This window comes from Micropterus dolomieu, linkage group LG03, assembly GCF_021292245.1.
Source record: "Micropterus dolomieu isolate WLL.071019.BEF.003 ecotype Adirondacks linkage group LG03, ASM2129224v1, whole genome shotgun sequence".
Classification (NCBI taxonomy): Eukaryota; Metazoa; Chordata; class Actinopteri; order Centrarchiformes; family Centrarchidae; genus Micropterus; species Micropterus dolomieu.
In genome coordinates, this window is record NC_060152.1 from 25,442,361 (window position 1) to 25,467,450 (window position 25,090).

The 25,090-nt window shown below is 40.9% G+C and overlaps 3 protein-coding genes across 6 annotated transcripts in view; 1 reads left to right on the forward strand and 2 right to left on the reverse strand.

Moving 5' to 3' along the window:
- Nucleotides 1-38: 38 nt before the first annotated feature.
- tbc1d31 (TBC1 domain family, member 31) lies at nucleotides 39-9,599 on the reverse strand. Of its 2 annotated transcripts, XM_046043971.1 has the most exons (23): nucleotides 9,036-9,599; nucleotides 8,338-8,478; nucleotides 7,873-7,988; nucleotides 7,538-7,716; nucleotides 7,172-7,323; nucleotides 6,832-6,991; nucleotides 6,399-6,599; nucleotides 6,109-6,282; nucleotides 5,875-5,954; nucleotides 5,612-5,758; nucleotides 5,362-5,495; nucleotides 5,126-5,259; nucleotides 4,796-4,975; nucleotides 4,446-4,678; nucleotides 4,230-4,302; nucleotides 4,025-4,104; nucleotides 3,774-3,909; nucleotides 3,289-3,381; nucleotides 2,699-2,827; nucleotides 2,271-2,465; nucleotides 1,951-2,020; nucleotides 1,618-1,809; nucleotides 39-810 (listed from the first exon to the last, which is right to left on the reverse strand). In XM_046043971.1, the coding sequence occupies exons 1-23, from the start codon at nucleotides 9,104-9,106 to the stop codon at nucleotides 662-664; spliced, it is 3,219 nt and encodes a 1,072-aa protein (XP_045899927.1). In that variant the 5' UTR covers nucleotides 9,107-9,599; the 3' UTR covers nucleotides 39-661. The 2 variants fall into 2 exon arrangements, with proteins under 2 accessions (XP_045899927.1, XP_045899928.1); XM_046043972.1 differs by lacking the exon at nucleotides 9,036-9,599 and having other exon boundaries at nucleotides 7,172-7,303; nucleotides 8,338-8,357.
- derl1 (derlin 1) lies at nucleotides 8,509-18,785 on the forward strand. 2 transcript variants are annotated; one of them, XM_046044004.1, is made up of 8 exons: nucleotides 8,509-8,706; nucleotides 14,271-14,382; nucleotides 14,463-14,527; nucleotides 15,224-15,250; nucleotides 16,158-16,253; nucleotides 16,449-16,501; nucleotides 16,736-16,846; nucleotides 17,929-18,785. In XM_046044004.1, exons 1-8 carry the CDS (start codon nucleotides 8,704-8,706, stop codon nucleotides 18,062-18,064), a joined length of 603 nt encoding a protein of 200 aa, XP_045899960.1. In that variant the 5' UTR covers nucleotides 8,509-8,703; the 3' UTR covers nucleotides 18,065-18,785. The 2 variants fall into 2 exon arrangements, with proteins under 2 accessions (XP_045899960.1, XP_045899959.1); XM_046044003.1 differs by lacking the exon at nucleotides 8,509-8,706 and adding an exon at nucleotides 12,100-12,415.
- Nucleotides 18,786-20,152: 1,367 nt separating this feature from the next.
- The window catches only part of zhx2a (zinc fingers and homeoboxes 2a), a 29,384-nt gene continuing 24,446 nt past the window's right edge, over nucleotides 20,153-25,090 (reverse strand). For both annotated transcript variants that reach the window (XM_046043974.1, XM_046043973.1), the window contains exons 10-13: nucleotides 24,363-24,609; nucleotides 24,079-24,250; nucleotides 23,606-23,725; nucleotides 20,153-21,821 (exon numbers count right to left, since the gene is read on the reverse strand). In XM_046043974.1, coding sequence (XP_045899930.1) covers nucleotides 23,608-23,725; nucleotides 24,079-24,250; nucleotides 24,363-24,609 — 537 coding nt within the window. In that variant the 3' untranslated portion in view covers nucleotides 20,153-21,821; nucleotides 23,606-23,607. The remainder of the gene's footprint in view (nucleotides 21,822-23,605; nucleotides 23,726-24,078; nucleotides 24,251-24,362; nucleotides 24,610-25,090) is intronic.

Below are 25,090 nucleotides of genomic sequence, written 5' to 3' on the forward strand. Positions count from 1 at the left end.
TTCATGTATGTCTTAAAAAGACACAATGAAACAGAGGATTGAGTCAGGATTTTCAAAACTGGTTTTAAATAAGAAAAAAATCATAAAATTCATTCAAATAAAAATTCAAAATAGAGCACCAGCGCAAATATAAAAAATTAAGAAAAGACAACCATGAATGTATAGTGTACAACTGAGTACAGAGTGAGTGCCTACAGGATTCTATGTTGCATCTGTTTGGTCATGCAGAGTAACATTCATCAGCTACAGACGGACTGCGATGATACAGGATTGGCCTTTTTGTGGCCCTGTGTCTGGAGCGTGCAACAGACGGAATTGAGGTAAAATTAATGAAACTGTTGTTGCTTGTAGCGATATTATCAAAGAACCTACTCATGCATTAAAGGTAGACTTGGATCCTAGATATGCACATGACATGAAGCACAACAACAACACAGCCCCTATCTGGAGATAGTGGTTGATGATGTACAGGTAATGTATTGGACTCTGGTTGCATTAATAATCTGTAGTTGATGGAGGGAGGGATGGTATCCAAGCACTTGGAAACATATAGCAGCGAGCTGGTACGCTCTTCAGTCTGCGCCACTGTTTCTGTTGTTCTAGCTAGCTTGAGACAAGAATATGTATTTCTGACACTATGATGGCGGGGAGGAGTTCATGGTCACTGGGAGGACAGTGTGTGGACAGATTGTGAGGAGGCAGAGCTGCCCTCTCTGGCTCTGGCCGCCAGCTTCTGTCTCAGATCTCTGATTTCCTTCAGCAGTTCTCTCTCGCTGCTGTCCAGCTGGGCCCGGCCTCGGTCCAGGGAAACTGCCAGGAAACAAAGAAAGGAAGACATACAGGAACATTATACTGTAGATAAAAAAAACTCAAGATAATGATGGTCGCATTATGTAGAGCTGCAACAGTTAGTCGATTAGTTGACTGAAATAAAATTAATTGGCAATCCATTAATCATTTAAGTCAATTTTCAAGCAAAAATGGAAAACATTTCATGGAGGATTTGATGCTTTTCCCAGTTGCCTTATACTGTAGGTTATTTTATTACAGTGAAGCCAAGTCAATTGCAATAAAAATTTTGATTCTCAGGCTCCCTCCAACATTGCTCAAACAATATGTATAAAAAGAAAGAGAATTTTGAATCTGTATAGATAAAATAAAATATATTTATAATAATAATTTAATCAAATATAAATAATAGTAACATTAACATTTACTGACAAAACAACTGACTGATTGAGAAAATAATCTGCAGATTCATTAATAATGAAAATAATTGTTAGTTGCAGCCTTCATATAAAGCATATATTAATGAAATTGAATAAAAGTAATTTTAAATGGCCCTTTTTAGAAAGAGTAGAAGGAAGAACGCTTTGGAAATCTCTGATCATTATGCTGCTGTGGCGGCACCAGGAGAACACGCCGATGTGTCACCGATCACTATCTTGCAACACAGCTGCATAACTGATCACACAACAAAGCCCTGTGTTGCTTTTCATAAACAGTGACTGCACATCAGAGAGTCCTTTCAACAGAAACAAACTCAGCAGAGGAAGTCTTGATCTTCCCTTCTTAGCATAGCCTTTAGAAAACAAGATTATATTTACAAAGACTCACAGTTGGTGGAGGTGCTCTCTGAAGGTGAACTGCTGTTCAGACACACCATGTTGGCTCCTGCCTGCTTTGGGGATGTGGCAGAGTTGGGTCTCACTGCCGGACCGGCAACATAAACAGCAGCGGTGGCACCTGGTCTATGAGGAAGTCCCCTGGTCCAACACGGTGACCTTCTCCTTGTCTGTCTCTGCCCGTCTGGCACAAAGAAAACACGGTAATATTAGATCCATGTCTCACTGATGGACAGACATCTGGCGTGTGTGTGTGTGTGTGTGTGTGTGTGTGTGTGTGTGTGTGTGTGTGTGTGTGTGTGTGTGTGTGTGTGTGTGGTAATACCTGCATCTGCTGAAGACAAGGGCTGTCTCTGCTCCTGTAACTGGGTTCTGGTACTCATCACTTCATCCCACTGCAAATTGACAAGTACTCGTTTGTCTAATTGAATAAGACAGCTTATTTTTCCAAATCCCACAATTTGCTTTTTCATAATTAGTATTAGACTTAGTGAAAATGACATCTATAAATAAAGAGCTATTCTGTAATACTGATTTTAAAAGGTAACAGAAAAGCCCATAAATTATGTCATAGTAATTGTACATAGACAAGCCAGTACATCATTCAAGTTCACGTGTTGACAAACATACTCATGTTGTTCTCACCTTCCTTCCTGCCACATCTCTCACGGTGTTAGCCAGTCTCTCCTCCTCTGCCAGGGTTTGCCTGTGAAGCTCTGCCAGCCTCTCCCGCTTCATCTCCTGCTCGGCTTCGACCTGTTGCAGGCGCTCCGCCACCTCTCTCTGCCAGTCTGACTCCAAGCCCAGCTGGCACGCCTCCGCCAAGGACTCCTCCAGGGCCTGTGTGTGTGTGTGTGTGTGTGTGTGTGTGTTTGTGTGTGTGTGTAGAGAAAAAAAGTGAATGGATACCAGAGGAGAAGATCACAGCTACCTGCGCCAAAATCAGTGTTTGGATGGCTGTGTGCCTATGACACTTTCTTGTAAAGCCAGACGGATGTACTAGTGCATCAAGAGCGCGTGCAGACATATGTCAATACTATTAGACTGTCTCCATACTGGAATGTGTCACTAACCTGCATGTTTGTCTCAGTGTTGTGTAGCAGCTCTGTGTAGCTCTCCTCCTCTCTTTCTGCCCTCCTCATCCTCATCTCCACCTCCTCCTCAACCTCCTGTCCCATGCGCTCCTGCTCCTTCAACAGGTGCTGAGGGAAACGATCATGGAAAAACAACAAACAAAGAAAAGTGGCTGTTACATTAACCTAATCTTTCTTGTTTGACTGACCTCAGTGTCAGATTGTAAGATTCCCAATGCAGAATATGCATGTTATTCATTGATTATGATCAAACCCTTGAGTCTACAAGAGGCGACAACACTGGGAGGACTTGAATTTAAGCACAAATATGAGTGATTTTGCTTGACTTCACTTTGTTTCAAACTCTCAAACTTAGAGGCAGACCTGTAACTGCTGTCAGACATTTTTTCTCGGCAATGTTCTATGAGAAAGCAGTGGTAACATTTTATGCTTCTGGTTATTTCAATTGCAGTATGTGTTCTAGGTTTAGGAGGGGGATAAATGGCAACACACGTCAGAGAGAGAGAGGAAGGGAGGGAGAAACGAATCAAAAGAGGAGGCTGGGAGAGAGGAGGGAAGGTTGAATGCACCTGTTCTAGTCGTCTCCTCTGAGCCTCCAGCTCCATCTGTCTGACTTCTAGATCCTCGACTGCTGCAGCTGTTTCTCGCTCCCGGAGGTCCATCTGTAACACATAAAGGTTACTGTTGGTTTAGAATTCAAACAGCAAGGTTGTTAAGTCCATGACTAGCAACTCTACATTCTTTGGAAGAATAATCATTTTATCAAATAGACACAAGCACATGAATAATGCTAAACTGTGACCAGAGGAGCTTGGGATTACACGATCTCTGCAGTGGCACAGTGTGACTTTTTTCTTTTTCTTTTTATGAATAACTATTTTTACATCTAAAAACACAGTTTATCAATGAGAGCGGCTTGAAATAAAAACGCATTGAGAAATATGTTAAAAAGTACGTGGCTAAATGTTTAACAGATAGCCTGGCTGCTTGATGTTTGGTTTCTTTATATAATAAAAGAGACTACTTTCAATCTTAATCATCAGGTTATGTTTACCTTTCTACTGATTTCCCGGTCTAGCCCTTGGATCTGTGAGGCTCTCAGGTCCTGCTGGTGTTTGAGGAAACGTCTTCTAGTTGCGTCCAACAGCTGCAACTCCTTCACCTTCAGCTCTCGCTTCATGGCTGCCAACCTGCAGAGGGCGGAGCAGCGTCAGCAAATAATTGTGCTAAATCACATCATTCTTTTTCCCTCCCCCCTTTTGCTGTAACACAACAATGGAGGTGTGAAGTGTCTTGTGCTTTTACTTTGCCCTCTGCTGTGTTAGTTTTTCGTCTTCCTGTGCCAAGATGTTTCTGCGCTGTTCCTCTGCCTTTTGCAGCAGCTCCTGTGTTCAAATCAAACAAAGTACTACGATTCATAATAATAATAATAATTTCGATTTCAGGCTTGTGTTTTCATATCCAGCTTAACATATACATACAACAAGATCTATGCTTAAAATGAATCTACCTGTTGTGCATGATAGGCCTCCTCTTCAGCTTGGCGACGCACAAAATCTGCACGCAGGGCTGACACCTCCTGTCTGATGAGACAAACAAACACGCTTTATCTGTTGCATGTTTTTCTCACTAATGCCTCTGAATGGTACTAACATTAATTTTGGCTAATTAAATATGCATTTCTGTTATCCAATTAACACTGTAAATACAGCATCTGTAATGTCACCTCTCACGGAGATACTCCATCTCCTGCAGCCGTATCTTCTCCCTCTCCCGGCTCTGGTATTCCACTATGAATTCTGGGTAGTGGTTGAACACAGGGTACTGGCCTTTAGTTAGTGGTGTAAAGTCAGAAAGCATAGTCCTGGGATGTATGTCAGCTGGTGTGTTGCCCATGAGCCGGTAGGCCTCCTTTATCATGGCTCCCACATCCAGGTTGTTACGGTGGTGGAAAAAATACTGAGAGGAAAGAAAACAGAAGAGATGGAGAGAAACGTTCATGAAGGAAGAGAGACAGAAAAGTTTACTGACTGATGGGACTTGCTTTATTTTCAGAGAAGAGGAGAACATAGTTACCTCAAAGTCCTCTTTCTGCGAGCAGAGCAGCAGAGGCTCACGGCAGCAGGTGATGTAGGCCACACAGGCCATGAGCAGGAACGACGGATGGTTAGAAAAGACGTTATCAAAGAGTCTGAGCCACTCATCACGAGTCAAAACCTCTGAGAACAAGGTCTCCAGCAGGGGCCACACATAGAACTGGGACAGACACAGAGATGCATAAAAAAATGTGTAAATGTATACAGGGCAGGGACTTGTGATTCTGTGAGCCTGGAGTTGCAGAGCAGCCTGCCTAAGCCCTCATGCACCCTTCTCCTCCAGTTGTGCGTAGCTGTGTACTGCTGTTACCTGTGAGGTGATGCCACAGTCCACCAGGTGCTGCAGGAGTTCCTTGTCGTGATGAGCCAGAACGTTCTCCACCATGCTCAGGATGTTCAGGGGAGGGTTGGGGAAGTACTCGAACCAATGCTGACCCCAATTCACTGAACAACCAAAGCACAGACTGATAAGACCTTGACTTTGCCTCAAGACACTGAGATGCTTAATAAACGGAGCCACAAGTGAAAATGTTTTTTTTTTTTTACCTATTACAGTGGCCACCACCTCGAAGCAGAGCATTGGGTTGTTCTGGAAGAGCTTGACGAAAGGGAAGGCTACCAGGGGAAGGTACTCCGCCTCTCCAAAGATGGCTGCCCAGTGGGCTAAGGCAGACAAAACCCTGCAGAGCGGAGGAATGGACCAAATAGATAAAAATCCTTAAGTACCAAAATGTGTTTAAGAAAATGTGTGTACTTATAATGAGTTGTAATTGTGTGTGTTAGTGAGAGGGGGTACCTCTGCAGTCCCCTCTGCAGCTTGTGACTTTTGATGGGGTATTTATCATTCAGAGTGAGGTAGGCTGAATGCAGGCCTTTATCAGTCAGACTGCTGTACGCCGCATGGTTCTCTGGGAGACACAACAAAGATCGCCACACAAACATCCTGCAACACAGATACACAAATCAATCATGCAAATGCAAAGTGTGAAAAATGTGACTTGCGTTTTTCAGTCATCAAATACATGCATGAATCGTCGTCCTATAAAAAAATATCTTCACCTGTATTTAGCGGGATATTCTCCAAACGCCTTGAGCAGAGCCACCAGTCTTTTTTTATTCAGACCAGCAGGTAGTTCATTCTATTGATAAACACAAAAGACTCAATTCAATTGGGAACTCACTGCATCTGTTTATTTGTGGTTGAACATCTCTACTGATAAGCAAATGATTACTGTATATAAAGAAAATGAAGATAAAACAATGTATTAGGACAATACTGTGTGTTGTTCACACCTCTTTATCCTCAGCTGTAGATCCAGCAGTGGGTCTGAGTAGCTTCACCTGTGTCCGCCTACCCGAGCTCTTGGCTGGTCTGTGAACAACCTCTGACCTGACCTTGACCTTTATGTTAGACAAGTCCTGATCAGCTTCACCGCCAGAGACTACTACCACCTGGGAGGGAGGAGGCTGGGTGAGGGCAAGAGAGAAAGACACACACATGCTCAATATGAATACACATGCAGAACGATATCTTCTCTTGCCACCTTGTATATCATCACACCGCGATCACAACTGATTGTCACCTTGTTTAATTCCTGTGTGAGACTCTGGATGCTGTAGACATTGATGCTGCCGTTATCCATGATGGCCACAACATGGCGGCCGTTAGGACTGACTGCCACTGTTGAGATGGCGTCGTCGTGGGAACCCATGTGGAACAGCAGCTTGCAGGTGTGAATGTTGATGAAGCGCATCACGCCGTCCTGGCTCAATACACCTAGCGTCTACCCAGACAAAACAAATAAAGTCTCAACACACATGTTTACTGTGGAGAAATGTTGCACACATACTGTACATACAAATACAGAAACGGACTATAGGCTCATTAACATGCACAGAAACACAGACAGGGCCTCTTCCAGGCAAATGACATCAAATGAGTCTAAAACAGAGAGTAAAAAGAGTCCACAGCAGGAGAAAGGAGGAGATGAAAGAGGTGTCCTGTTGTCTGTGTACCTGGCTGGCTCCTCCGTCAAAGCTTTCGGGCAGGAATTCCAGCTGTCGGACGGTTCGGACCTGCGTGGGCATCTGAATCACCCTCACCAGCTGTTTGCTGTCTAGACACCACAGATGCAGCAGGTTGGAGCGTCCACCAGCAGCAAGGCTCTTACCATCACTGCAAACACAAGTCAGGTACATCAGTGTTAGATAAAGACTTCTGAATCCAATTTACTACTTCTGACTTCTTCTTCTGCTGATGATGAGTTTAGAGGCTAAGCAGGGTGGTAGTCAAGACTTACACTGAAAGGCTACATAATCACAGAGCTAGTTAGGGGCTGTGATGTAAAAGACCAACCGTGTGACAGCGAACGCCTTGTAGGAGATTTTGGGACCGCAGTCAGGGACGGGGAGCTGGTATTTGCAGAACAGTGTGTCGCTCTCCCAAGCAAAGATGGAGTCATCACTGAAACAGCTGAGGATGGTGTTACTGAGAGGCAGGAAAAACACCTATGACGCAAGCAACAGTGAGCAAAGACCATGAAAAATGAGAACAAATTTAGTGATACCATAAATTTACTAGACAGATAGTATTATCAGCTTAAAATTAACCAAAACCTAAATCCCTATTTTTCATTAATCCTCACATGGATCATTACCTTCATGTAGTGATCACACTACACTCTGTAAACGTTGTTTTCATTTGGTATGTCTGCATGTTTACCCTCTGAATGCCAACAGACTGTCTGATGTTGAGCTTCCTCTTCCTCTGGAAGGTGTCCAGGTCCCAGAGCTGAGCTGTGTCTGAGGACGTGCTGATGGCGTAGCGACCTGAGCTGTGGACAGATATGGACGAAACTGCTCCCTCGTGACCCCGCATCCAACTGACCAGCTGCTTTGTGTCTGTGCAAAGAGACAAAAAGCCAACAATGGAGTTTATATATAGTTAATATGGTGGTGAGTGACAGACAAAAGTGGGTGACACGCTCCCTTCTGGCTTTTCATTAAACTGACCAGGTGCTCTGAGAGAAAGACAATGTGTGGATGTGTCCATCCTACCTTTGTCAAAGCACTTGATGGTGTAGTCAGCCAAGGCCACAAGGAACTCTGTGGTCCTGCGGAGGCTGAATGCCAGAGCAGTGCAGGCCTGTCCTGTCTTCTGCACCAGACGAAATCTGCCCCAAGAAAGAAGCAATAAAAAAAACAAAATACACAAGGTCAGATAAATGTGGAAGCTTGTTGAGTTTAAGGGTGAGGTTCTGTTCTAAATGTGCAAGTATTTTTTCCCATCTTTTTCTGCTGCTAGAATATATTCAGGTGAGAGAAGAGGTGTGTCAACACTAATTGGCTATGGCTGGCATTAATAGGAAATGTGTGCACAGTAATAACTGGATGGACCATGTTTGTGAATGTGTCATAATGTACATGTAGCTAAGTGTTGAAAAGCAAATCATATTAATATAAGAGATAAACAAAGAAACACTTAAATGACTAAATTATTTTGGGTCCTTTGAGCTTAATCACCTGTTTCTGCTGATGTCAAAGACATAAATGTTGCCATGGTGATCTCCAGCCAAGAAGGCGTCTCCTGTGGTGTCAAAGGCCACATGGAGGAAACGCACCGTCTTGGCCTGCTGAGCGGTGCGGACCACTGTCACTAACACACTGAGGAAGACAAACAACACCTTAAAAGGGGAAACGCACAGATAGATGAAGAACAGCACATTTCAGTGAATCATGGCTGCTCTCTAGTGGTTACAATACAGCCCGAAAAAAGTGGCACAACAATGAAATGCCGTTTTCCTTCAATGGCTTCTCTGAGGACAAGCTCATGGCGTAGCAACGAAGTATATTTGATGCTGCTCAGCTGGATGCAGCTGCAGAGGACAGATGGTAAGTGATAAAAACGAGCAATATATTTATACTGCTTTGATATGCCTATAACTTAAGTTACTCTGGGTGAAATTTAAAAACAAAATCGTAAAAAGTCAGCCAACTATTTAGAGTTGTTACCTGTGTGAATGAATGTACATGGAAGTGCAACAAGTGTGTGACATACAAAAGGTAACGTTAACTAAACTGAAAGCAGAAATAACATAACAAGGTGGCCATTGTTATGTTATTTTATGCTGGAAAGTAAATGACAGATACATCTCACAACGTCAGATAAATGTGTCACTGCTTAGTCAAGCATCATTTACCTAACGTTACTTCAGACCTACCTCTTGCCTGGTGTTGGTTTTCGATGCCAAACCTTCCCTTCTTCTTTGTTTCCGATGTCTGTCACCTCCATTTTGAAGAAGTCTGTGGAAACTCGGCATACATTCAAGAAACAGAAGGATCCCCCTTGTGTAACTTAATTTGACTGCCCCAGTTCACAGTAACAGGGCTAGCAAACGGGCTAATCTCTTTACAGGCGGTGCAAACAGCGCGAAGTTTGAAAGAGGAACAGTCAGTATATTTAGTTTCACGTTACAACCAGATAAGAAGTAAATCTCAGCACCACTCAGTGTTAGTCCGAGTTAAACTGTCCCCTAAACGTTTAAAAGACACTACGCCAACATTTTACTTAAAGTTCAGGAGATTATTTTTGTTTTGATGACGGTTATTTTGTCGCCCAAAGTTGACGTAAAGTAAAGCGTGCATTATGGGAGTTGTAGTTCAGCACTGGGTTGCACCGTTTTATACAGTCAATGCGCAATGTTTATGTTCTCTCCCAAGTTAAGGTGTCAGGTAGACACTAGAGGCTTAACTACTATTTAGTTAAATCAGACACAAAAATGGGTTGAACTACGATAGCTTGGGGCCAATCTAGCCAATCAACAATCAAAGATAGAGTCCCATTGTCATGGTTACCGTGCGCATTAGCTTTCTGGCTGCACTAGCAGCGGGGGCCCCAACTGGACTGTGCGGCAAAATGGCGTGCAGTAAAATGGCGTGCAGTTAGGCTAATGCAAAAAATAACGAGTGGGGCAGAAAAACTGCAGCTTTCTCCCTTACTGAGGATAATTCTGTGACATTTCATGATTTACACATCAAGTCAGCAAAAACACAAAGAGAGCCTCTAGACAGATCATGTTGTAAACTGATAGTTTGTGAAATATTAGTTTAGCCTACTTCTTTATGTATGTGTGTGTGTGTGTGGGGGGGCTTTGCACACTGCCCAGAACATAATGAGAATTCTGGATATTTAATGAATCCTTTATTTACTTTTTATCATTTTAGTCCAAATGTTCACCAATTTCAATGTATTATTTAGCCTGCTATAAAAAATACAGGGTGCAGCTTATAAATAACCACCAGGTCTATGAACACCAGGACACTCATTAGGTTTCAGTGTTCCTAGAGGAACAGCTACAGCTTTTACAATACCACCTGTAGGATATTTCATTTGCCTTTTAATAATTTACATTTGTTGAAATAAATATGTTGTATACATTTGGATTAAATGCTGCAGTCCCACTGGGACTGTCTTAACATGCTTCCACGAAGATGTGGTTATTTTGATATCTAACATGTAAGGCCTACTGTATATTTCATAAAGGATTGGGAGGGAAACTGGGTACTCTGGTTACTTCTTTGTTTGTTTCTCTGGCACCCAGTTGTTATCATGCTCAGATTGCAGAGTGCATGTAAATTCCACATAGTGCATCCTTGAGCACTTTAAAAAACAATGATTGAAATGTAAGTGATAAAAGATTAACACTAGTGCTTTTTCAATACAACATGAATAATTTCAAAATAAAGATCAGTTTCACGTTCACTCAATGAACACTGAGGTGTAACTGTAACATAAACCCATAAAACATCTCAACAGCTCGGGAACATTAAAGTGAAAAAAATATTTTAAATGAACCATTCCTATGTATATACATTTTCTGACCATTTAATTCAATTAGCTTATTGCAGATACTGTATATCAGAAGCAATGTAGCCTATATGTTGGCAGGCAAGTTTGAATTACATGTAACAGGGGTCAGTCTCTCTTGACTGTCTATCTGGCGGATACAAGCCCATCTCAGTAAAACTATCAAGTATAAAATGAAATCAGAATCAAAGGAAACTTGCAATATTAACAAATAAGCTCGGCAGACAAGCTCAGTGACCTTTAACTGGCATGTTATAGGGCCAATGGTCAAAACTTGACCAGGACCAAAGACTTATATTTCAAATTACACCAAAATACTACAGATGGACCAGTAGATCGCTCTGGATGTCAACATAGTTACTGTCTTTATCAGATACATTCATATTTACAGGTTTTCATTTAACAGTCACACACTCACCTGAGGAATACAAGCCCACTCTGACTTGTTCCATGAAGACAGGATTTATCGAGATTAAGATACGATAAATCCTGTCTTCATCTCTAATTTCCTTGGCCTCAAAAATCCAGTTATCAGTCGGACTCCTTTACGTTATTTCTGGCTCTTTGAATTGTTATATACTTACAAACCAAAGCACAATCCTTCCATCAGCAATAGTGATTAATTAAACAAAACAACAAAAACTTCTGTCTTCTTTTTTACTGAGATTAACTGGTGAGACAGCATTTGTTTCAGATTATTTACTTGGAAAAACAACTAGAACAAAGTGAAAACTAACACTACTGGTGTAAATGGTTAAAGAAAATCTGAAATAGGCTTGCATCATTTCTAGCCCATGTGTCAATATGTTCATTGAATCAGTTTATCACATCTCTTCATTTAAAGTGGGCCATAAAACCCTGAAACCCAAAACCTAACGACTGAGTTGTGAAGTGAGAACAACAGGTTTCATAAAAAGGAGATAATTTGCATCCGGATGGTAAACTGAGAGTTTATGCAAATTCTTCAGGAAGCAGGCAACTCCAATAATTCAAAGAAAAACGAAAATATGTCGTGAGATAATAAAAGTACTTCCGATTTTAACAAATCTCCTTCAAATTAAGAGCATGAGATGAAGCCTTCAAAATGATGAGGTTACTAACCAACTAACTAACTAAATGTACAACTAAACACAGCTAAACTAAACTAAACAACTAGGATGCAAGCAACGCCAATGAAGGCCCATCTACTTCAATTTATTTGTTTATAAGTATGAACAAGACTATGATTATTATGAAAGGTGAAATGGCTAAAGACAAAAGAACCTGCTAATTTACTCCAGATGTTATGGTATTCTCTAACATTTACACACACGCCTTTTGTTTTTCATCAACTGGAACAGCAGTTCAATTATTACTATTCGTAGGAGTGGGGTTTTACTTTGAAAAGCTGAACCGGAAGAGTCTGCTCTGATCTCACTAACTTAGCTAGCTCTCTGTGATTAGCCACGTCATGTAAACTTAGCAGTGGAGCAGTTCTGATATTTGGGCAGCGAGGGGACGCAGTTTTGGGGGGGTATTCCTTTATTTTCAAAAAGGAGCACTTATTTCAAGGTTATACGTCGGCAGGAATCGTATGAAAAGATGTCAGATCTCGGGGACTGGTTCAGAAGCATCCCTTTCATCACCCGGTACTGGTTTGCTGCCTCGATTGTTGTTCCCTTTATTGGGAAACTAGGACTGGTTGATTTCAGAAACCTCATGCTGTTTCCGGAGCTGGTCTTTAACAGATTTCATGTAAGTTTTAAGTGTCTTTGTTCCCCTGTGTGTGTTGGAGTTGCTGATATGCTGTGGTTGTTGTGTTTTGGATGTGGTCAGTTAGTTAGCAGGTAGCTAGCATGGGTCGCTCCGCAGGCCAGAGCTGTGTGACAGCCAATGAGAGAGCGCGACGCAGGAGGCTACGACTTCCGGACGCTGTCAAAATGCGACTTAATTTGGCAACACTGAAATAAGCTTTAAATATGACACCAGTGGTGCCATAAAAATATTGTAACTACCAGAGATAGTAACGTAGCCGAAATGTTGCATTTGAGGTATGATAGTTTTCAGGGGCTGTTGTGGAGAAGGTGTGTTGGACTCTGGAGCTGCTGGTGAAAAGAGCCGTCAGGCATCGTTTTTGGTTTGAACCCCAAAAGACTCACTCAGGGAAAAAATGCAAACAAGTTACTTGCTGTGGAGGAAGGTTACTCAGTCAAGTATTGCACTTAAGTACAAATTGAAGGTACTTGCACTATACTTTAAATAAGATAAATATGTTTTAAATGTATTTTATACCTATAGTTAGTGGTTACTTTGAAGAAGACGATTTTATTATTAGGTTTTCAAAATATGATGTTTTGTTATAGATCAAACAGTCAGCTCCACCTTCACCAGCCCCCAGCAGTAAAATGCTACACATTAACACTTACATCAAACCATTAATATAATAAATATAAAACTCGCACATGCCACTTGTGAGCATAAAAGCAGAATTACTGTTTGTACTTTCAATACCCTTCTTAAATACATATTTCTGTAGTTACTTCTGTACTTTATTAGGTGAGTTTTGAATGTAGGATGTGTATTGGACTACTTGATACTGCGGCATTGCTACTTTTACTGAAAGAAAGGGTTTGAATACTTCCTCCACCCCAGGTTGTTTGAGTAATCATTACACTTTCTGTAGTGTTATGACTGTGTACTGTTTAACCTGCCGGAGAGAGAGCTGGTGTGGCAGTTACAATAGGTTATTGATATCTCAGAGAAACACAGACAGGGCTGCTGCAGCTGAATCGCTTTTTATTATATTACTCTATTTGCTTTGAATTGATTTGTCACTTGGAAACCAAATAAATTGAATCTCAATTCAACGCAGAAGTCCATTTGTTAAGACGAAACATGAGAGGAAATTTATTCCAAATTTAAATGGTGTAAAGCTGAATACATATACAAGTCCATCTATTGTGGAAATATGGATAATGTCAGTTGTAAATAATAATAGCCAGTTAGCAGCTGTTAGTATTTTGATTTAGGGCTGTAGCTAAGAATTATTCTAATTATTGATGATATTACCCAATATTTTTAATGAACTGAGTAGAAATTTAGTCTGAAATCTCAGAAACTGTGTGGGAGCCCGAGCTCAGATTTCAGAGGCTAGAATCAGAGAAGGTTCGGTATTTTTGCCAAACAGCTAAAAGATTACAATATCTAAATTGTTACAGTTTAATTTTCATTTGAGTGACTAATCAATTAATTAACTGCTCTAATTTAATTGTATTAAAATAAAAATGTTGTAATTGTGTCCTGTCATTTTCCCCCGGAGTAATAGTAATTTAACACAGAAAATGCTCATCTCCCCTCGAGTCATCTCTCATTAAATGCTGTATTGATCTCACGTCTGTTGCCATCAAACTAAAATCTTTGGATCTAATTGTGAGTTAACAGGCTCTGCAGAGGAACGCTTCTTTGGTGTTTAGAAGTTATCATTTACAATCCACACGAGAATCCATGTGTGTCACAAGCACAGCCTTGAAAGTCTGGATCTGCGAACAAACACTATTTTGATGTCTTTTTTACATTTGTGTTAGACTAATGTCTCTTCTGGTTGTTTCAGCTCTGGAGACCGGTGACAGCCACCCTATATTTCCCAATAACCCCTAATACTGGGTTTTTGTACATGGTCAACCTGTACTTCCTCTACCACTACTCCACTCGGCTTGAGACAGGTGAGACTACACACACACAGTCACAAACACTGAATTGTCTTTTTGTCATACTAATCTTTTCCTTGGTGTTGTTTTTTCAGGGGCGTTTGATAGCAGACCTGCGGACTACATCTTCATGCTCTTCTTCAACTGGATATGCATTGTTGTATCCTTTCACTGGCATCATAAAATACAAAACCCTTCAAAACCTTCAATTTTATATGATAAATTACTATCTACCTACAGTAAATCACTCCTTCAACTTCCAAGGTTACATCCCTGTTAGCCTGTTTCCACTCCCCCGGGGATTCTAACTCTCTGCTGCTTTCTTTTCTGTACCCAGCTCTCTCTCTGCAGCACTGTGCCATGTCAGGGTGGCTCTGTGCCAGTGGCCCAGTGTCAGTCTACCCCTGCAGAGCAGAGAAACCTAATCTAGGTCACATGCAGCACCAGCAGTACAGCCCGGCCCACATCTTGACACAGTGTCGTTTTGTCAGGAGTTTAGCTCTGATTGTAATCTTGTCTGACTTTTTAGACATCTCTTGTTTTATAAGATTAATTTGGGCAAACTCCTGTTCTTCTTAAACCTGTGTGCAACCAAGTGTTCAGTTGTTGTCCCCACAGGTGATTTGCGGGAATGGGTAAAAGAAAAACAAAAGTGAGGTGAGGGAGGTTAGGCGAGGTCTGAGCTGCCAATGTCAGATGCCTTGCTCAAAGGGGAAGAGGCAGAAGCGGTGGGTCACAGTCAGGTGGCGTGAGACTTTTGAACTGGAAACCTTCCAGTCCCCAGCTGCTCTAATCTTAAGGCTCCAGCTGTCATTGTATTGAGCCACGAGGTTGTTGTCCTTGACTCTAGCTGCAGATAGTTGGGCTGCTGATGAACATGCGGGTGAGAATCCTCCTCTCTATATTTATACCACCACATGAAATCATGAGCAATGTGTACTGTATATAAAGCTTATATTAATTGTTTGCAGTTGAGATCTAAGGAGTGTTTCATAATGCAAAACGACCACTTAAACTTGGCTTACTTAAAGGAAAAGTTTGACATTTTTAGGAAATGCGCTCACTCACTTTCTTGCCGATAGCAGGATGAGAAGATCGTTACCACTCTGTGCAAGGAGAGTGGTATCAATCTTCTCATGTAGCATTAGCTAACGTTAACTCTGCCAGGAATCGAATGGCGTTCTTTTTTAACAAAATGTTGAACTATTCCCTAAATCAGGCTTATTTAGCTAGTTTTCATGTTTAGCTTCACCTCAGGTTTCACCAGTGCTACAGTCAATCTGCCTCAAACTAAAACTAATGGTTCCCCCATACTCCTGTGAACATGCAGCAATTTAGACGTGCATGCTTAAATCTGCCACATTTGACATGGGCTGCATTTATTGCATACTTCAAATTTCGCCCATGTTATTTTAAATCTTAAGTATATGCACAATATCCCGTCAACAGTTGTGCTTCTAAATTCACTGAAGTCTTTGCTTATAAGGTGCCATTTTCACCATTTTAAATGTCTGCCCCTTTTAAAAATACAAAAAAATTAAGCACTTGGCTTGCTAGAGTCCTATTTGATTTGTGAAACTTGTCATGCTGCTTTGTAAATGTCTTGTACAAATAATTTAAGCACATACAATAGCAAGAATCATTACATACTACTTGGGTCAAAATCTGGCAGTTCTTAAACCAGACATGACTTCGTGTCAGCTTTATGAAATCCTGGTTCAGTTTGTTAGCCTCATTCAAGACCGGCTTTTCATAATAAGTCCTCAGTTTGTCTGTGTTGTTGTTATCAGCTGCTGATGATCCCGCTGATCATGTCGGTACTCTACGTCTGGGCTCAGTTCAACAAAGACATGATTGTTTCCTTCTGGTTCGGAACACGATTCAAGGTACCTCATGTTTCATCACAAGCACTCGTTCAGCTTGAGACTAGATTAGACTGTTTCACAGTAATATCAGAACATACCCGTCCTGTTATCATGTGATCATTATTCCACATAATATGTACTTCCTGAATGTGAAACCTTCTTATTACTTAACATGGACGTCATTAATGATATTCTTCATGCTCTGCTCTGTTCTAGGCACATTATCTACCTTGGGTCATCCTGGCCTTCAACTTTATCATTGGAGGCTCGTAAGTAACTGTTTTTAATTAGTTCAATCAAAGATGCTGTTTAATAGTTGTAATTTAAACTGTCCTATAAATGCAAAGTCTTTAAATTAATAAGAAAGGGTCTCTGGGAATAGTCTAATAAGCTGTCTTATGTGGTATGTTTAAGCGTTTAAACTGATGGTGTTGCAACAGCACTGTGTAATGTTGTTTCTGTACAGTTCGATTCATCTTCTTCTCTTTGCTGTAACTGTGCAGGTTTGTAAATGAACTGACAGGGAACCTGGTGGGTCACCTCTACTTCTTCCTCATGTTCAAATACCCCATGGACCTGGGAGGACGCTCCTTCCTCACCACACCAGAGTTCTTGTAAGTTTATTTTCCCCCCCAATCTGGGTTTCATTTTGGAGTTTTGGCCTTTGCCCACCCCCTCAACTTCATTGCTGAGATTTGAGGATGTTGAGGGTGTGCTAAACACAGTTTTAAAAGCAAGACTATGTCACTTTCGAATGAAGAAATAACACATTTTAAGGAATGACGTGCAGCCTTACTCACAGCAACACACTCGGGCTTTTTTCTGCTACAGGCTTACTGTCTGGCGTGACCAGCCAGTAGCTTATTATGGATTAGCTAATGCAAAGATATATATTTTAATGTATTACAATTGCACTGCTGTAACGGCATGTGTTAGGATTCACCATTGTTTACCTGTGGCCGCTGTTTAAAGTTACACAGGCATGCTTTAAAAGAGTGCACGGGGCAACTGTATTACCTAAACCACTTGTTTGCAAGACAAAAACATAAATTAAAGTTAGGATTATTACCTAAAAACTCTGTATGGTTTACTTTAACAAAGAAATTAACAAGGACTTGCATTCACTTTTGGTTTCACTTCCAAAATATTTTAGATACTTAAGTAAATCTTAAATGATCCCAGGAGGGGAAACTAGTTAGTTATGACTTATTTGTTAAAATTACTGTAAATATAATCTAAATATGTGTCCCTGTTATGTTTAAAGTCCCCCAAACTATAAGAAAAAAAATCATCCTGTTTTTCTCCTACTCAGTCTTAGAGAGAGTGTGTGTGTGTGTGTGTGTGTGTGTGTGTGTAAAAACGGCGTTTCAGTTTGGATCTGTTTAATGTATGACGACCTTCAGCGTAGCCCCACCCACTGAAAATCAGAGGGTAAATAGAGGTGCTGAAGCAATGGACAGTATAAGGAAAAACATACATTTTTGAACATTAAAGCATGTAAACATTTCCAAAATAAAAGTACGAACCTGAAAATGAGCATAAAATGGGACCTTTAATTTAAAAAAATAAACTACAACCCTGCCACTGAGATTTCTAGGAATTGTTGTTTGATAACGTGCTTGCAAAGTAGTGTTTGATGGCTCATGTTTTAACACCTAACCGCTCATCCCTTTGCACATCTCTCTCCTCTCTCCAGGTATCGGTTCTTCCCTAACAGGAGGGGAGGGGTGTCGGGCTTTGGAGTCCCTCCCAGCAGGAGACCAGCTGCCCAGGAGCCGGCAGCAGGAGGCCGTCACAACTGGGGCCAAGGCAACCGTCTGGGGGGTGAATGAGCGGAGACAAGAGGAGAGAGAGCTACGCCCCTCCCTTTGCTCCCAATAACAAATGGCTGTGCAGCTGATGTTTCAGGTTAAAATGCTTGCTTTTTCATGTTCTTTCCTGTTTTTTTGGGGGGAGGACCTTAAGACTTCTAATGTGATTCAAAATCATGTTTAGTTTTAAAAGATACAACAGGATGAAATTTGAGGAAACATGCATTTTAACCAAGACGGCGCCGCACAGCAGGACTCAGACTCCGGCTATAGGCTCAATTCACCAAGTAAAGCCAGCTGTACTATTACTACTACTGCGGATGTGTCCATGTGAAGCAGAAGAAAATATGAATAAATAGATTTTTTTTTTTATGTTATCATTCTTGATCTCCCCTCCCCTTTTCTTCTTCCTTTCTGTCCTCCAATGCCCCCCCGGACTGTCACGACAAGAGATGTTGCAGCTGCACACCAGCACCCTGTTTCTGTCCTCTCTGTGATGCCATATCAGATTACATTGTAATTACCAATGCACTGGCAGTGTGCTCTCAGCCGAACATGAGCAAAGCTATTTAGAGAGCGCTGTTTCCAGGTCGGAATTTACATGGTTGTAAAATGTTTTTTAAGCCTCTGTGGCACAGACTTGATCTTCCTCTGTCTTAAGATCTGATCTTAACCAAAATGAGGCGATGATGGGATTCTGCTTTTTTTTGTTTGTAAATATAACAATTGTTTATTGAAAGGATGAGCGAGTCTGAGTAGTTATCTGTGTAACATCCATGTTTCCTTAACGCTACACAGAGGCAACACTTGGATAAAACCTTTTATTCTCTCGGGTCAGGAGAGCGCAGCTATTTATGTACCAGTGTGGCTGGTTGAGAATCACTGTGACTATATGTACAATATTCAGTCAGGGCTGACACTAATATTCTCATGATCAATGAATTTGCCAATTCTATTTCTGATAAACCATTTATTCTATAAATGTCAGAAAATGGTGAAAAATGCTTTCCTTGTTTGGTTTGACAATAGTCCAAAATATTAAATACTAATTTTACTATGACAAAGCTGCTACTCCTCACACTTTCGAAGTCGGAAATGGGAAATGTTTTACATTTGTGCTTGCTCCTTATCAAACTAGGCTAGTTTAGGTGCTTTATTTTTGTCAGTTGATTCAGTGACTAATTGTTTCAGCTTTATAGACAATATGTAGCAATGTTCTCCAGTTTATTGCACTTCATGTGTTTTTATGCAAATTTTCAATTTTGGATGTTCAAAGTGCATTTGAACAATATGTACATAAAGCTAGAACTATGCTGCTCTGAAGATACACGCAAACACCGAAAGCTGGTAACGGGAAGAAATTACGCATTACGCAGACATGCACGTCAAGCGGGTAGGGTTCGACAAATGTAAACGTACAACATACAAGTATAAAATAAACATGCACGGTCGCCTATATGCAGCTCAGATAAAGAATTCCGAAGCCTTTGGGAAAGACATCTTAGATAAGCTCCTGGACGTTGTGTTGCTCAATCTTAAATTGACAGTTTCATCCATGAGGCTGCTATGAAATCAAGCATAGTAAAAGCTATTACATGAGTGTGGACCCCTTGTTCACATTGTATATGCAACCTTCGATAATTTGTATAGTCGGCAGGTTGATGGAAACAGGGAAGGTTTTTGTTATGATGTTCTACTGGCACTAATATGTTTTGACATTTAATCTGCAAATAGCAACAGACTTAAGTGTTCAATGACCCCAAAGATGTACAGTGTTTTGCACTAACATGTTTTCATGGTCAACATCAAGTCCTATTAGGGACTCTTGACTAACAAATTGTGAGATGGAATTTATGGGTGCTGCTTAAGAGTGTTTGATTAAAAAAAAAGGCTCTAGTAAATGCGCCACTTCAAAAGATGTGAACAAGACCCCGTCAGGTTCAACCAAACCCAGCTGTTGTACAAAGTTATGGTGATCTGACAAGCCTGTGTACACTGGGTTTCTGTCCGTTTAACGTGCGCACAAAATAACTTTGAACTGATGTAGACGAGTAATGCTACCTTCTCCAAACTCAGATGTTTGAAGCATACAATTGTAGACCAAGACAGTTTTAGAGTTGGTTGTGTATTTATTGACTTACAGCAGACTTAAAAGTAGAAAATGAAAATGCAAGCGGCTTTACCGCGCTAGCCAACCAAATGTACGGTATCCCAGATACTTATCTGAACATGGAACTAAAGCAGCAGCAACAGACATTCAGCCAGGAAACAGCCATACACCTGCTGTTCAAACCAGTTTTAAATGACAGTTCAACTTAATTTTTATTTTTTTTGCTTGCACAGATATTGCAAGCACTTTGAGCTATTTGAGCCATAAAGATCACAGATATCCCTTTAAATCATAATGAGATTTTAAAACTGAAAATTGTTGAAGCACATGCAAGCAGTTCATGACAGCTTTGGCTGTTTTTCAGAAACTTAGCTCAAGTTTGATCATTTATCTCTGACTCGCAGATTCTTTAGGTTCTGAACTGATGGTACTGAAATCAACTCAACACAATCCTGCTTTAAATAGAAGATCCTTCTAAAAGCCAGAAAGTCTAGAGAGAAGAGGTGTGTTCACAGATCACAGCTGAGCAAAATGGATATCTGAAATGGCTCAAATAAATGGAGCTTCAGTTATTTTATCATGCTTGGAACACGTTCCCCAAAATGTAACTTCAGTCAAGAATATTTTAAGTTTTTAAAACAAAGAAGTGATAAACCGAAGTCATCAATACCAGTTTGTACTGTACCCAGGTCTGAGGCAGACAGCAAATGTCAGATAAGAGAGCTGAAAAAGGCAGCATGGTGCGGTCAAACAGACACCCCACTCTCTCCTATGTGATTAATCATTTCCAATCAGGAAAAGGAACATTTTGTACTGTTTACACCTTACATGCCTCAGATACTGATGCAAGAACCGGCTGATTAGAAAAGATACTAGAAGTACGTATAGTGCATTCATTCATTCACCGTAATGTGGTTTGTCTTGCCCATGTGACTATGTTCATTTAGTGACTGACCTTTCAGCATTGAGGCTGCAGCTGTGTTCAGATTACCCAAAACAGTCGCTCCTCTTAACTGCCCATCTCACACTTTTGAGTAATTTCCACCTTCACCTGCGTAATTCTATGAGGGGCGAGTCAGGGTGACACTGCAGGGGAAAAGGAAATATTTTCCCAACAGTTTGAGCTGAAGTGGCCTACCGTGTAAATAACCCATCACTACCACGGGGAAATATGCAAGTGCCATCAAACACTACCCATAATGGGTAGTGCGCAGGTTTTGATTTTCAAAAAAATAGGACTGATTATTAGCGAATAAGAGACTATCATACACTTTGATCTTAAAACAACAAGAGAACATTCCAGGTTTTGGGGGCACCAGTCAAGATTTTCTTTTTAAAAAATGTAACAAAACCTGCCCTCCCAGTACAACTGTACAAACTTTTTTTCTAATACAGAAAAATATTTACAAGGGTGCTTCTTTAAAAAAAAAAAAAAAAGAAAAACACAACAAACAAACAAAAAAAAAAGTGTAGTAGTAGCAAGAAAAATGCATCAAGTCCAGCTTTGGCACTCCTCTTAATGTCAGCATCTGCACCGCACCACACCTATCAGTGCTTTAACAGTGGAACTCCAAAGTCCCTGGCGCTTTGTGATGACATTACTGGTTCCACATTTGGTCACCTTGAGCTGTCGTATGATGGCCGTCGACTCAGCAGTCAATGATTTGCCTGGAACGGAAGAGGACCGAGACAGGAACTGAGAAACAAACACTTCTTTACACATTTTAAGTATTGCCTCCTGTGTTCTAATGAAATGTTTAATTAATCTTCTTTCCAGAATTAAATTTAAAATACTTGTTTTATGGTAATTTTAGAAATAATCAAGTGCCAAAAAGATGGTAAGTGAAAACAAAGCTTTATTGGCTACAAAAGTGCAAATTATTCTAAAAAAGAACTAAAATGAAACACCATTTGCACCCTTTGTTCTGCCTTCCTGTGACAGTAACGATGTGTAATCGCTGTGTGTGTGTCTGTCTGTATGTCTTCGATGCTAATGATGGTGTGGTCCAAATATCATCCTGCCACCTCAGCATGCCATCTTTCTGAAAGACCAATCAGAGGTAATTACACCCTAATAACTTCCTGGGGAGCCTGCAGCTGTGGCATCTTTAAAGGAACAGTTCACCATTTGTCTATCTATTTATTTATTCAAGCCGAGTAGCTAATTGAAGCTTTCAAACTCCATCTTCAACCTCCATCCATCCATCCTCTATTGCTACTATATAGTTATTCCTGTTCAGGGCTGGAACATATCCCAGCATGCATTGAGAGAAAGGCAGGGGAACACCATAGCCTACAGAACCAGAGCAGCCATGTCCTACTTGTCTTATTGGTTTGACCCACAACCATTTTGTGATTGGTACAGAGGTATTCAAATCTTCATTTGAGACAGTAATCTGTAGTTTTATATTAACAACAGGTCAAATAACTGCGTTATCTGAAAACAGTTGCTCATAAAACCCACAATTGTCCCTGGACTCTGCAGATCCCTATGGCTCAATGGGGCATTTTAGCATCTTACAGCAAATTGTTTTGGTTTTACGATCTAAAACTCAACTGTTTTGTTTCACTTCCATCAATGTTCTTTTCAGCCACAGAGGCACCTGTTCTGTGATAAACCCACTGCGCACCTCCTCCATGTCCATGTCTCATGTAAACCGGCAATAAGATATTAGCCTTGTAACCTTTAAAAATGCCATAAAAAGGCCAAACAGGAACCAAAAAAAGAATGCTTTTTAAATGGATGGCTGGATTTTTTCATCAATGTTCTTTGTGGAAAAATAAATTAATTAAAGTGAATATCCCCAATATATTGAACATCCAGTTTATCAATGTCTAATGCTTTTCTAGTCTTTAATAAATCTTTGGTGCTTTCATGGCACAGAATAGAAGGTATAATCAGAACTACTGTCTCTTTCAGCCTTCTCACTTGCTTGCTCTCTACATTTGAACAGTAACCTACACATTAGTTTAGCTAAAAAACAATATCTGCATCAATGTTTGACAAAAAGCTTCAGCATAATATTTAACAACCTTCTGGTTCGATAATAACAAGTGCTTCACTGAAAGTATGCTCTGTTTGGGGAGCACACTCCCCCCATTGACATCAAATATGATAAGAACAGCTGATCTCAGGCGTAGTGGCTCAATGAAAATGTCCACTGGCAATGGGCAAACATGAAGTAAAGTGGTCACAGCAGTCTGATGGCAGTAAACTCTTACAGCTCCCATAGCAACTGGTTTCCACACATGGTGCTTAAGGGAGTAACGAGTCGGGGCTACATTCACTACATCATTGAGGGGGGATTTAATTTCAGCCAAGGATCCAGCAGGGAGCCAGCGGGGAATCTGCCACAGATCTGCATGGGCCCTGTCACAGTCAAGCCAGCATTTCTAGATGGCAGCATCTGTACTAGTTTTCTTTGGAAGGAAATTTCACCAGTTTAACCTACCATCAACCAGTGACCCTGCCAGGTTGCTCCAAGGTCAGGACATCAGTGTCTGTTGCCAGCCTCTGTCTTTCCACTCCTTCACCACTCTCCTCTCCCACTGCCACGGTCACCTTTACCCACCTAGAAACAGAGACGAAGTTTAAACACAAACAGACTTCTTCTGGGAACTAGAATCAAAGGAACATTTTTCAGAGAACTGTTCAATATGAAAATAAAAAAGCAATAAAGCATACATGAAAATCTAGTTGACGCAACAAATGCCAAGTGCAAATAATTCAACAACCACAAATTATGATTGCCCATACTGTACGGCGCTGTATTTTTAGACTGTTTTCACAAAAAAATAAAATAACTACTCAGATATTCCTCTAATATTAACAGTCATATCTTATTTTCTTTATAACGAATATGATAAATCTCGCACCATAAAGTAAATATAGGATAAAAATAAATGTTTCCCTCTCTCCACCCACCTCCCTTTGTCAGAAGTGCTAGAGCCGGTCTGGTCCGATCTGGTCTGGCTCAGGTCCGTAACACTGGGGGCTAATCTGTCAGTCAACCACAGGACTTTGTCTTGGTCAGACAGCTGGGAGTGCTCTGTAGCTGCTGCTGTGTTCTCACCAGCCTCCTCCACTGCACCAACAACTGTAGAATTACAAATGTGCACAACAGAGAAAACACAAGCGTGTAAATACTTTGCAAAATTATATTAAGAGGAAAAACAAAATCAAACTCCATGTTCTCCTCCAAAACTTGCCTTTCACAGCCTTGACTTCCAAGGAAACACTCTGGTTTTTCTCAGAACTCTGGCCGTTCTGTTCTTGGCCTGCTTTCTGTTGCTCTGCAAGATTCTGGTTTTCTTCCATCCAGTCCAGAGATTCTCCGTTCTTCAGTGCCGAGCGGTGGTCTTTGAACCAGCGGACAATGTCGGTTCGTCCTAGACTTGTTTGGACCTCCAGCTGGCTGTACTCTTCAGGAGATGGCCACTGTGTCCGACAGAACATCTGTCAAGACAGATTATGTAACACATTTTACACCATTAAAAACACATATAATTCAAAACAAAATGCAGTATTGAGCCTGTGTAATGAACACACAAAGCTCTGAATTCAAAAATCCGCAACTGGGGAAAATAAAGGTAGTTTGTGCCTTGCTTTTCAATAAAAGGGCACATATCTGGGAGCCTTTTGCAAGCATGCATGAATAAAATATGCACTAATAACTAATCAACAATAGGAGATGTGAAGTGTACAATTTCATAAGTACTTTCTTTTAGCCATGCTAGCCCCGTGGCTCTAGGGACGGCAATGTTGGTTGATTCACCACTTTGATCCAGACTGAAATCTCTCTACAGCGACTGGATGGATGGATTCTGACTCCTCTTGACTTTGGTAAGCCTCTGACTTTTCTGTCTTCTAACTTTGTTGATCCGTGGACTTCTTTTCTAGCATCATCATCAGGTCAAAATTTTCCAATTTGTCCAAC